The following is a 13,506-nucleotide window of genomic DNA, read 5'->3' as shown; positions in this document are numbered from 1 at the left end:
TAAATCTGAGAAACAATAGGTTAGAATCTGCTACAGTCCGTTGAGTGGGCCATTCAACACTCACGTATATACATGCTTCAAAATGTGATTAAACTTCCCAGAAGAAAAACTCCATTTCTCCCAAATGAATTGCAAACATCCTTTGTACAAAAGATGTTCTCACTCTCTTCTCCAAAATCTCAGTGGACGTTGTATCTGTTTCTGGGAAACAGTCACACTACTCATCTTATCTCCTGTCAGTTATACCTAGACTTTGGTCAGACTCATCTGAATATTGTTATCTCAAGGCTAAATAGCAAAGTTAACCCTCTTTTTAAAAAATGGACACAATACTAAGAGGAAGGAGAAATTAGCACACATACACACACCAAGAAAGAAAATGTGTGGAACTGCTTGGTAACTTGTTTCTGTAATTGGTTTCAAGTTAATCGACTTCATTTTTACCCCTACACACCCTGTATTTCCTCTTTCCTCAGCCAGTATCTCAACTGCTCAGGGTTGACACCTGCTAGAGCGACCCAAGACTTCAGAGTCTAAAGGGTTGAAATCTTTTTCACCTCTGAGGTTGTACTTTTCCTTTAAAACTTATCACTGGACATGGAAGTGCTAAAAAAACACGTCCTCGAGGAAGCTCTGGGTTTGACATCCTTCATCACCTATTGTGTAGGAACAACACAAACGTCCCTTTGTTCCCAAGATGACGAGCACTAGCCGGGAGAGTTAACGTTTTTTGCCTACTGGTTTAGCTGTAAAATGATCAGACTGTTTCAATTTCTGTCTTCTTGAGACCACTGCTGTATTCCCTAGTGGAAACAAACCTTCCTTGGAAACCCAGAGCTCCAAACAACAGAGATCAAAATCGAGGGACAGGAAGCAAAATGTCTGTGTGGGTGTGGGTGTAGCAGTGAGAGGAGCCGTTCCCTTTGCCTCCGCTGATTCCAGATGGTATGTTCTGACCAAGGGGAGAGCAGATGACCCATCTGAGTGCTCAGTGACTCAAAGCATCAGTTACATTTTGTAAGGTAAGTGTCGTATCCCACCTAGGGCCACAGTACATTGCACCTTCAGTAGACCATTCCACTGTCCTATCACGGTGCAGTTTCGTGAGGGTGGATGAGATGTTCCATAAATTCAGGGACTGTGGTACTGGCCAAGCGCCGTGAGAAACTTCCAGCTTGTGGCTCAGGATGTAGAGAGCAGGAAGGAGAGCTGTCTTCACCTTCACGATGAATTCAGAGCCAAAGTAACTTCAAAGTCACAATTTTTTGGTAACTCACCAGAGAACTGCGGTCACAGAGCAGTCTGAATCTAAGAAGACTCTGAGAGAGAGGAGGAAAGCACCTCATTCAATTGCTAGAACATAATTAGATGAAATCAGTATTTCTCAGATGTCCTAGGTAAACATCTCCAGATGCACAGACACACATACACATTTAATTCCACGGGCCTCTCATTTATTATTTAGAATAAGGTTCAGATTAAGAGATGGTATCCCTGGTTCGATCCCTGGGTTGGGAAGATCCCCTGGAGAAGGGAAAGGCTACCCATTCCAGTATTCTGGCCTGGAGAATTCCTGGATAGTCCATGGGGTCACAAAGAGTCGGATATGACTGAGTGACTTGAACTTTCAAGAGGTGGTGTGGTTGGTGGTAAATTTTACTGGGTTGAACTATCAAAAATTGATCACTGTTTTTGGCCCACAAAAGTTTCAATCTAATATATCACCATATTCTAAGTTAATGGCTATTGGACATTACCAATTGGACAAAAGTTCCTATACTGAATTAGACTAAAATTCTTATTTGATAAGAGAACAAAAAAGTATATGAAAACAGGTATTTATTATAAAACAATGTCTAAAAATTAATTAAAGGCTTAAACAACAAAAAACATAATTCTACACATTGACATTGACTTTGTAGCACGAAAATACTTAGCCCAAAGAGGCAAGTTTGTTCTTGATGAATTAACATATAATAAATTCTCATGACATGATTCCAAAATATATGTATGAACTGACTTGACATGTTTATAAACATAAGGGCAATTTAAACACTGGTATTAGTTTTCATGAGTTCAATTTAAGGTCAGTGACTGGGGAGTTATATTAAAAAAAAAAAATCTGAGATAAAATATTCTTTAGGAAGCTACCACACACCTATGTACATTCGAAGACCAAGGGTTTAAAGTCCACTCTTGATGAACACCGTTAAGCAAAGGATGTATAACATCCATCACACGTCTGTTCCCAAAACAGCATGTTTCCAAAAGTATACATTTCTTTACAAATAAACATTATGACATTAATAACTATAGAGTAACCTACAGAGTTGAGTTCCAAAATATGCTCTCATCCCTGAGCCATATCTTAAGGCCTCCACTTTAATCTTGGGGCTTTAAGAACATCTTCTTTGCTTTAATTGGTTTTATCTCTCCATTTTCATCTTCTTCGTAAATGGCACGGTCTCTTTTCTTGGCAAACTTTTTCCCAATTGTCCCCACCAAGGTCTCATATCTGTTAAGATGATAAAACAGCACAAGTTTAGTTTCAAATAAAAAAGGAATCAAAACTTGTCAAGAATATCAAACCAAATACACAACAAAGAATAAGAAAAACCAAAACTATGATTAAAAGAAATAATCTGATTTAAAATTCATGAGTTTCTCTGTGAACAATTCTTTTTTGGTTTTGCATTATCCTAATAAATTCAGATGCATATTTGAAAATATGTATTAGAAGCAGCACTAGAAATTAGCCCTCAGCTGCCAGCCTGTGACAGGTATGAATCCACCCCAGGTTATGTTAGAAAAAACAGGAAGTCCCCTTTCTGCTGGGGTTACTCCCTTCAAAGGCAGGGCAGACCCGTCACTGGGCGGGAGGAGTGTGAGCGTGAGTCAGTGAGTGCTGGGCTCAGATTATAAACCTGGTCTAAGGTGCACTTACCTTCTAGCCATTTCTTCATCTGACACATCGAGCTCCACTGTTTGCTCTTCAACTTCTTCTGTTTTGTTCTTGGCGTTCATCTGAAGCATTAATTTCTGAAAAAAAACACAACGGTGGTGACTAGCAGAGCTGGAAAAAGCTTGTTAAAGGAACTAGCGTCAGACACATTTGAAGGTAGAGACACAGAATCCACAGAATCTACAGGACTAGCCGAAACTTATAAGGGAGTCTCTGTAAAATTTAACCAACTTTATTCCACAATATGTTGATATAAGCCAGCTCTGAATTAAAAATAAGACAAAGCCTCACTACATTAGACTTCCTGTTAATGAATTCAAACTGTATTTTAGATGAGAAATGTATTAGTTACTTCTATCTGAAGCAGGCACACTGCTAACACACTGTAGTGAGTGGGGGGAAGTAGTAGTAAACTGCATGCATCCTCTGAACTTCGCACTTTTGAGCCAAATGGGAGAAACACTGCAGTCTGGAGTAATTTTAAATGCAGCTTTGGTGGTAGCTGGGGAAGGAGAGCAGCGAAGTGCTGGAAGAGCTGGAAAGCTGGCACTGGTGTAATGGTGGGGGGCCTCCTCACCCCTAAACATGCGGGTGGATAACACACTGATGCCCACATGATGTCTGTATGCCACGGATCTTTCCTTGGCTTCTTTTTCTCACATTAATGTTTTCTTGACAGGTATCTACCGACAGACTTAAAAACAATATCCTCTTTACCAGAAAGGTGGGACCAGGAAAGGAAAGCAGAAATCACTGTGGACTAGCTTTCCCAGCGTTTAAAAGACTGAAGATGAAGCAGTCTCAGTACAAGCTCTGTGGGGGCACAGATCTTGGTTCCCTGCTGCACTTCCAGTGTCTCCACAGGGCTGATGCACCACAGGTACACAGTACATATTTTACTGAATAAACCCCATGGCAAGCATCCCTAGAAACACACAGATACTATGAAATGTGTCCTAAGTACATCCTGCTTGTAATAAAAAGTGTTCCCAAGTTGGTATCATTCTTTTTATAACCAGGTACACTGAACTTTTCTCACAATTTATGACAGCTCAGACCTGCACGCCAAACAGTTCAGAACCTTTTCCCAGAAAGAACAGATTCAGTGTTAGAGAGTGCTGGTAATTAACGTCACTCTCTAATAGTGCCCCACATCAGATCTGGAGGGTCAGATCAACACTATTCCCCACTGCATCATTTTGGAGTCCTTGCCCACCCAATACCCGGGTCTCTGGGCATCATTCACTCATCATCTTTGCTATCTTTTTTTATCTTTTACCCCCCTTGCTCTCATTCTCTTCCTAAAGTTTTCAGCAGGCCAGAACAGGAGAAACATTAAAAACAAACACTTGTAGTGTTGATTTTGTGTAAAGTCGCTTTTACCACTTTAATTAGCACACCCACTCAAAAAAAGGAGACAAAGGAAATCAACCTGCAGTCTTTATAAACACTGGTGTTTAGTTTGGCTAACTGTGGTTGCTCCAGGCGTCCTTAGAGAACCAGTTTTCAACCAGGGATGATTCTGCTCACCAAGGGGCCCCTGGCAACATCTACAATGTCTGGACACAGTTCAGGTTGTCACAACTGGAGTGTGTATGTGTGTGTCTAGTGGGGTAGGGGGCAGAAGTCAGGCATATTGTTCAACATCCCACAGTGCACAGGAAAGCCCCCACCACAAAGGAAATTCTAGCCCTAGTGTCAACAGTCCCAGGGCTAAGAAACCGCAACTTCATGAGATGGTTACCAAACGAAAGCTCTGTATCACAAACCTCCATTTGGTTGGCTAACTACTGATAGGAGAGCTTTCAATATCTGAGCCCGAGTTCTAATAATTATTTGTTAAATGGACAAATCTATGCTTCTCTACAAACCCAAGGCAGGAAGATTAAAATAAACAGCTCAGTTATAAGGTGAATACTTCCTTTGAAGACAAACTTTTTAAAGATTCACTTAAAAATCTATTTACAAGCTTGGATTAAAAGTTGTCCATTAAAAAGTCAAATTATTCAATTTTTAAGTAACACTTTTTCCATTAGAAAAGATAGATTTATAGATGCCAGAAAATAATTTTTCATAATGGCATCAAATGAATAAAATCCTGACATTCCTGTAAAAGACCTGAGCTAAAATTCGAATACTTACAGTGGCACTGTCAGGGACTGTATACTGCTAAATTAAATCATCTACTCAATTCTAACATAAAACTAGACTGCAATGCCTGAAACTTTTTAAAATAGCTATGGCCATATTTCAAGACTTGTTATTTTCTATATAATGAGGAGAAATGGTATCTGTTGGGAGAAAACCTAAACCAAATCATTAGCAGCAAGAATTCAATTGGAAAAATTTTAAATCTGAAGCAATTATATTTAATACCTCAACCTCAGGATTAAATCCTCTGAATGACATTCTTCCATAGAGAAGATCTTCACACAACAAGAAACTCTGCTCTTCTATAATGAAACTCCTAAATGAGAAAATAAACCTGTATTAACAGCATGTCTACTTGTAGCAAAGCACAGCAAATAAAAGTCAAGATTTCAAATGAAAAATACATCTTGTGGTTCACAGTGGAATCAAGGAAAAATACACGAAGCTTTCTAACCTAAGGTCAGAGATAAAAACAGATTGCTTTGGTCAACAAAAGCATTGTGAGGCAAGAACAGAGGGCACCTGAATTTTCCAAACGTAAAGTGAAGTTTCTTTGATGTTTATGCTGCCCCCCAACCCCCAGGTTTTTATTAAATTTGCAGAAATCAAGTGTCCTAGGTAGCTTTAAGTGAGTGTCTAAGAGAGCTATAAATAACAACGACTAATGTTGGATGACTTAAGCAGAGAAGTAATTTATGCTAAGGATACAGGGTGAAAGTGATGAAAGTGAAAGAGGAGAGCGAAAAATTTGGCTTAAAGCTCAACATTCAGAAAACGAAGATCATGGCATCCGGCCCCATGACTTCATGGGAAATAGATGGGGAAACAGTGGAAACAGTGTCAGACTTTATTTTTTGGGGCTCCAAAATCACTGCAGATGGTGATTGCAGCCATGAAATTAAAAGACGCTTACTCCTTGGAAGAAAAGTTATGACCAACCTAGACAGCATATTCAAAAGCATAGACATTACTTTGCCAACTAAGGTCCGTCTAGTCAAGGCTATGGTTTTTCCTGTGGTCATGTATGGATATCAGAGTTGGACTGTGAAGAAGGCTGAGTGCCGAAGAATTGATGCATTTGAACTGTGGTGTTGGAGAAGACTCTTGAGAGTCCCTTGGACTGCAAGGAGGTCCAACCAGTCCATTCTGAAGGAGATCAGCCCTGGGATTTCTTTGGAAGGAATGATGCTGAAGCTGAAACTCCAGTACTCTGGCCACCTCATGCGAAGAGTTGACTCACTGGAAAAGACTCTGATGCTGGGAGGGATTGGGGGGCAGGAGGAGAAAGGGACAACCGAGGATGAGATGGCTAGATGGCATCACGGACTCGATGGACATGAGTCTGAGTGAACTCCGGGAGATGGTGATGAACAGGGAGGCCTGGCGTGCTGCGATTCATGGGGTTGCAAAGAGTTGGACAAGACTGAGCGACTGAACTGAAGGATACAGGGTATCTTACAGACACTGGGAGAACCGGATGAGCAGGACTGGAAAATGATCAGAAATAAGAGTGGCTAGATGGCTGACCCCACACCAAAATCATCCAAGTAAAAGTGGCGCTGCTACTGAGAGGGTTCAACACTGGACACCACAGAGGGCATCTGGAAAACAGGACGCAGGTGTGGATGTTTCAGTGTCCGAAGGGATTCTCCCATGAGTCACCAGTGCATAACCCCCATCCCAAGTGAGCACATCCAACTGCAGCACATGTTCTCCTGAACTTTTTGTTCAGTATTTCTCATAAACTTGAGATTCCTCTTCAACTGGCCAATCTTGTTTCTTGTCGAGTTCAGGTGATAAAACATCACGAACGTCTCAAGTAAATCACCTCCCTCAGGAAAGCACCATTCATATGCATTTAAGCATTCACTTAAGTCAAAAGATGGACCTAAATACCAGCAAAGGAGTCACAGAAGGACCACTGACCCCTCAGAGGGTTTTCTCATGTGTTTCTATTAACTCAATAACATTAGTATGAAAAGGTGGTTTGTTATCTACAAGCATAGTTTCAGTGATGAGGGACACTCATGGAGCTAGCAAATAAGGGAAATATTCTAAAATATAACTGAAAACATTCTGTATTTTAATTTTCCTGTTTTCATTAATCAGAATCTGTAACTTTTAGAGCTAAAACACATCCAAGAAATTATCAGTTTTGTCGATTATTGCAGATGAAAAACTACTGCTCAGGAAAAAATAAACGCCATTGCCTAGGGCCACAAATAATGAGCACTGCAAAACAGGGCAAAAACGCACTGCTGGGGAACAAGTCTCTGTGGGTCTCCTTCATTTCCGCACAGCTGTGAGTGAGGCACTAGATGTCCTTTCGTTCTTTTCAAGGATTACATGCACAGTGAAAAGCTCTGAAAGGCTGAGCGACTGTCTCCCTTCTCCTGCTGGAGCAACACAGACTTGCTTTAAGGCTCAAAATAAGGATACTGCCTCCCCTAGGGCCAAAGGCAAATCTGTTTGCAGTTCAGTATCAAAGACTTGGGGCTTCTAAGCTCAGGACTTCTCTGTTCTGCTGTTAACCTACTGTGGGTACCATGTCATCCTCCCTGGGATAAGAGGAAATGATGCCAAAGTGATGCTCAAGCTGCTTGCTGTGCTGTGAGTAATAAAGTCCTCTGTCTCTGACTCAGAACTCTCCTGCCTTCCACCAGTATCCCTGAAACTGTAGCAGGCTGACTGGTCAGTTTGCAAGTAGGGTCAGTCTCAGACCTCACAGTTCTTGAAGTTCACCAGGCCACAATACATAAGCACAAGAAGCACAGCAGCCACAAATACTTTTTAAACATCATCCTGTGGCCGGCGAGTCATTAAAGTGGCTATACTCACATCCTCTAAACCATAGCACATCCTTTGGAGAAAAACAACACAGCAACAACAGAGCAAAATCTCTGATCTGGTAACTTCCACTTCTACAGTAAGTATCAGGTTCCCCGGTAACAGACTCCGAGATAGAGTTCTGCACAAAAGTTTCACTGGGGAGTGCTAGCTGGGAGACACCTCTCTATGGAAGTGAGGGCTACAAGACTGGGCTGAGGGAGAAGCTGATTTGCAGCGTGGCTACACCAAGACCTCAGCCCCTACAGGGAGCTCCAGAGTTAGGAAGCTCTGCAGGTGTTTCAAGCTGAGGCAAAGCAAGCAGGTCTTAATCCACCTACATAGCCTGGTCACTGGCTAGGGGAGGCATGCACACTGAATAGTCCTAATGGTCATCACTGAGTTATACTCCAATATAGCTGAATGGCAACCTCTAGACTCCCACAGCATATACACAATGAAATCTCCAGTTTCAGGGAGATTGGTAACCCTTTGGAATAATCCAGATGGTACTACCAAGTAAAGGTTCACAAACACAAATGAGCAGAAAGAGTGGTTGAATTTCCCAATACTGAAATATAAGGAAGCACATATACTGCTAACACTTTGTGCTTTATGCCTGGCACTGTGGTCACTGCTTCACATGTATCTCATTCACTTCTCACATTATCACACCCAATGTACCAATGACAAGAGGCAAGTGCAATAACTTGTCTAAGATCACAAGTAAACAAGTGGCAGAGGTGGGCATCAAACCCAGGTCTGCCTGTCTCCAGAGCCCATGCACTGAATTAGCCAATCCATCCCACTTTCTGGGGTGTTAGAGCACACACACCTCAGCGACACGTCATCCGGTCTGCTTCTCACCTCCCAGAGCCCCCACCGTCAGTGCCTTGGGAAGCTGCTCTGAACGTAACACATGGAGCGGCTTCCTTCCATAGGCTTACCTGGGCTGGCTGTGCCCTCAGATAAAGACGGCAGCTCTCGCAACATGCTGCCTCCACACAGCCCGTCTTCAGATTCAGCAGGCACTCCCCACCTTGACCCCCCAGGCCTGGGGGAAACTATTTCTACCACACAAGCCACTGAGGTGCTGCACTGGCCACAGCTGCTTCCCTACCCCTGCCCACACTTTGGTGGTCTCTGTTACACGTGCCTCAAATTACCCAACTGGACAGCTTCTTCTCTTCCAGCTGATGTCCCAAACTGATCTTCATTTCTAAACATAAATATGACACTGAATGATGGCAAAAGGTTATTATTAATATTTACTGCTATGATCTGAAAGTTCGTGTCCCCCCATAAATTCATATATTGAAATCCTAACCCCCAAAGATGAGGATATTAGGAGGCGAGGCCTTGGGAAGGTGCTTAAGTCATGAGTATGGGACCCTCATGGATGAGATCAGGGCCTTAGGAAAGATCCCACAGAGATCCTCAGCCACTTCTACCAGGTAAGGATACAGCAAGAAGGTGCTGGCTCTGAGCCAGGAAAAGGACCACCATCAAAACACGATCAGGCTGATATCCTGATCTTGGACTTCCAGCTTCCAGAGCTGTGAGAAATACATTTATGCTGTTTATAAGCTACGCAGTCTGTGGTATTTTGTTATAGAACTTGAACAGACTATGTCACATACCTCCCTAGGAAAGGAGTCTAAAGTTCATTTTCCTGGGACTAATATGCTATGTTGGGGGTGGGGGAAAGAATACTGAAAACAAGATACAAACGGTCTTGCTTTTCATTAAAAATAAGTAAAAAAAGAAAATCTGGAATACTCTTGAGCAAGTTTAGCCAAGGCATAAAATTAAATTATACCTCCTTACCAGTAACAGTCCCTTTCCTACCAATCCCTGCTCCCAAATCTGTACCACCTACAGCATCATCTTCTCCCTCCTCACTGACATCTTGCCTTCTCTGAGAAGCAAGAGAAAAGCAAGTTGAGAAGTAAGCAGAAAAAACAAAGTACCTTCCTTCTGTCCCTCCTGGTGGGATGTACTTTCTATCTTTAGAGAAGGACGTTTAACCTCCCAAAAAGTCTAGAGAAGATCAGCCAAGTAAACAATGGACAACAACTGTGTTAGAAAGAAAAAAATAAATTATAAGGTATGGAAAGGGAAAACATAAGTGTGTCTGAAGACAATAAGCAGCATCTTTAGTCATTTGATAAAACGTAAGTAAAACTACCATACCACAGAGGCTAACAAGGTAAGAAAAGAATCAAGGAGAAATGATAAACAGCTTTCAGAAACATTTAGAAAAGTTAACTGATAATGTGAATCATCACTCCTTCATCAAAAATTTATCATGCATCAACCAAGCTTAGCGGTGGAAGAGAAATGATCTAGTGTGTTATCCTGTTTCAGTAGTGACTATCTGGGGACCCTAAGCAATTTACCCTCCCTTAAGCTTCAGTTTCCTCAACCATAAAGTGCGTGAAATGATGGTAGCCAGCTCTCAAGTTTGCTGTGAGGATTAAATAATTAAGAGACATAAAGTGCTTTGCCCAGGTCCTAGTATATACATTAAAGACTCAATACATGTTAGCTAAATGACTGGTATTAATAGTAAAAATTAAAAAGAAAATAAACAAAACACTCTTGACTTTACAAAGCTCAATCTATGGAGAACTCTGTTAAACTTGAAGTACACATATAATCTTCAGGACTTAATACAATAGAGAGCACACTGCAGATTTTCTTAAAAGGTCCCCAGCTATCACCAGAGACATATGGCTTAGATTCCTTTATTCTAAATAAGGAATGTAAAAAAAAGAACAATGTTGTAAATGATGGCAAGCATCAATAAAAACATAAATGCAAGTAGAACTCTTATAGACTTAATGATTAAAAAAAATATTTGCATGGCTAACTCAAGAAACTGAATAGATATCAGTTCATGGGTTTTATGTCACTGGAACGATGAATCACATTTACAGAGATGTGGACCTCCGATGTATCATAAAAAACCTACTCTTTCTCTTTCAGCTCAGGCAAATCCAAGTACCAGTGCTCTTCACTAATGATTTTCTTTTCTTCCTCTTCTAGTTGTTTCTTGGTTTCCGAGTCCAGTCCCCTTTGCATGAACTGTCAAAACATAACAAAATCAGAGTCAGCAACTATTTCCCCCAATAACCTCATTTCTTTGGGAATCCCATCTTAAGGGTGGCGGTGGGGTGACCAAACATATTAGCTGACAAAGACAAGAGGACTTCCAGTACACTAGAAAATAAACAAGCCAGTACTAAATCCTCAACCCTCTCATTCTTGCTCTATATTTAGCCCTGGCTGAACAGCTACACTAGATAAGGAGACCTAAAGCAGCTGCTCCCTTGCTTCTCATAGGATACCCCACTTTATCTGCATACTCTGTGTCTCCTGCTGTTCTGCCAGAAGGCTTTTTGTCGGCAATGGCCAAACTTGCTAGAGAAGCTGGGTAATTGTTTCTCTCTCCTTTGCTTCAAGTGTCCAGTTGCGTGTTGCCCAACCGCCCAAGCACAGTTAGATAACTTTTTAAAGTTAACTTCTTCCTTCACAATTACAGAGTCAGATTGTTGGTCTGAGCCCTAAGCAGCCAGCATACCTTCATGTGACTTATTCCAAGACTTAAACAACTGCTAAAATCTTCTCAATGCCTGCTTTGCCAATATACTTCTCTGAAATTTTCATGATTACAAACCATAAGCAAAGAACCCCCTCTGTTTACTGAAGATCCAAATTTTGCTAATACATATCAAAGAAGTACTTCAGAAATAATTAATGACACTACTACTCACCCTCCACCCTCACTTGCCCTATCCATCCCAGGTTATACTCCAGCTCAACTCCACTCACGTCTTGCACATGCCATTTACTCTCCAATGTTTCAAAACATTATTTATGACCTGCTTCCCTTCACCACAAATTCCATTATTCTGTAAACAAGACATTTAGCAGTTTGCATCGAGATGGGGGTGTTCAGTGACAAGCAGTACAGAGCTGTACTGATAATTAAGAGCAGGGGCTTCAGAGCCAGAGTGCCTAAGTTTAAGCCCTGTCTACACTTATTTATAAACTCTGTAACTTTGGGCAAGTTACCTACTTCTTGTTTAGCTGTAAGAGAGGGGTAATAATCGTACCCACCTCAGTTGGTTATTATGTGGCTTTCCCCACCTTATAATATGCAAATCACTCAGTGTCTAGCACATAGAGCTAGAAATGTTCGCTAATACCATTACTTAAGTTTTAAGGCTTACATGTTTCTCCTGTATTAATTCCTGTATTCATTTTATCTACCCGTGTCCGCACACCTCATATGAAAATCAATGTTTGAAGTTGGTGACATAACTTCACTTTCATCTCAATTGTTAAAATTCTCTCTGTTCCTACCACCACTGAAAGCCCTCACCCAGATCATCAGTCCTCGCTGGTCGTTATGACTGCAGTTTTGTCGGGTCTTTCTGTCAGCAATGTATTCTCCACAGGACAGTGCAAGTAACGCTGAAAACTTAAGCACAGTTCCTGATACTCGCCCCGGTGCTCAATCGCTTCCCAATGCTCACAAGATAAAGAAAAAAAAATTCATAATCTGGCCTAAAATTCCTTCCTTGCATGCTGTGATTACTGGCTCCTTCTCCAGGCCCATTTCTTGCTACTTGCCTTCCAGACAGACTGAATGACCTTTAGTTCTCTGAAATTACGGATTTGGGGTGGGGGTTGCCTCACCAACTTCTGAACTCGCTTCTCCCCCAGTCTGTGCCGCTCTGTCCCCCACCCTCCCACCTACCCTTCAGTGTCTACTTAATGCCACTTCCCGCAGAAGCCCAAGTAAGTTCCAGGGGCTTCCGGCGCTTCTAGCACCAGCGCACTGAGTACACTATATTTTAAGTGCCTGCTTACGCGTCTGTCTCTCCTATCCGACCGCCGGTTTTAAGAGAGAATCCGCCGAAATTTATAATCCAGTTCCCGGTGCCCTAAAGCAGAGCAGGCTTTGCTCCAGTGAATGAATGAACCCGAAAGCTGTATGTCCTCCGGGGCTTCTCTAATGCCCTGTACACCCGCCGCCTCGGCTCCAGCCAGATCGGAAAGACTGGGTATCCCCACCGCCCGACCCGCCTCTCTCGCGTCCCCGCACCTTCATGCGCAGCAAGTTCTTGGACAACTTAGTTTTGCGCTCGGCCGCCATACTGACTCGCACCGGGCGCCGCGGTCTGCAACTGGACCCACCGCGCATGCGCGATTCTGCGTGTGCGTCGGCGCCTTCATACGTAGCGTGCGTCGTCCCGCCACGTCTGCTCCGCCCCTGTTTTTCGCGCGTCGAGGTGGCCCGCGCTTTTTGCTCATCGCTTCAGAGAGCATTTGCCTCAGGAGGTGCTCTCTTCGTGAAGAAGCCCAGGGTAAACACGGCTGTCAGAGCAGGAGTGAGAGCGACTTGACGCCGAGAGAGAGGAAGAACCCAAAGCGGCCGCTGCCTCAGGAGGCCGTAGTCCTGGGCGCCGTCGGCCTTCCCTGAGGGCTTTGATTGTTCCCCTCAGGGCTGCGCACAGGCCTCGTGCCGCCCGCCTTACGGACCCCGTCTTGCCGCGCGT

At 42.7% G+C, this 13,506-nt stretch overlaps 1 protein-coding gene across 2 annotated transcripts; it reads right to left on the bottom strand.

The window, feature by feature from the left end:
* Positions 1-390: 390 nt before the first annotated feature.
* MPHOSPH6 (M-phase phosphoprotein 6) lies at positions 391-13,158 on the bottom strand. 2 transcript variants are annotated; one of them, XM_040254060.1, is made up of 5 exons: positions 13,053-13,158; positions 10,914-11,026; positions 5,339-5,429; positions 2,945-3,039; positions 391-2,515 (listed from the first exon to the last, which is right to left on the bottom strand). In XM_040254060.1, exons 1-5 carry the CDS (start codon positions 13,149-13,151, stop codon positions 2,383-2,385), a joined length of 531 nt encoding a protein of 176 aa, XP_040109994.1. In that variant the 5' UTR covers positions 13,152-13,158; the 3' UTR covers positions 391-2,382. The 2 variants fall into 2 exon arrangements, with proteins under 2 accessions (XP_040109994.1, XP_040109995.1); XM_040254061.1 differs by lacking the exon at positions 13,053-13,158 and adding an exon at positions 12,327-13,015 and having other exon boundaries at positions 2,200-2,515.
* Between the last annotated feature and the right edge of the window lie 348 nt (positions 13,159-13,506).

Source organism: Oryx dammah, unplaced genomic scaffold (assembly GCF_014754425.2).
Source record: "Oryx dammah isolate SB20612 unplaced genomic scaffold, SCBI_Odam_1.1 HiC_scaffold_13, whole genome shotgun sequence".
Lineage (NCBI taxonomy): Eukaryota > Metazoa > Chordata > Mammalia > Artiodactyla > Bovidae > Oryx > Oryx dammah.
This window is presented reverse-complemented; position numbering and strand designations above follow the sequence as displayed.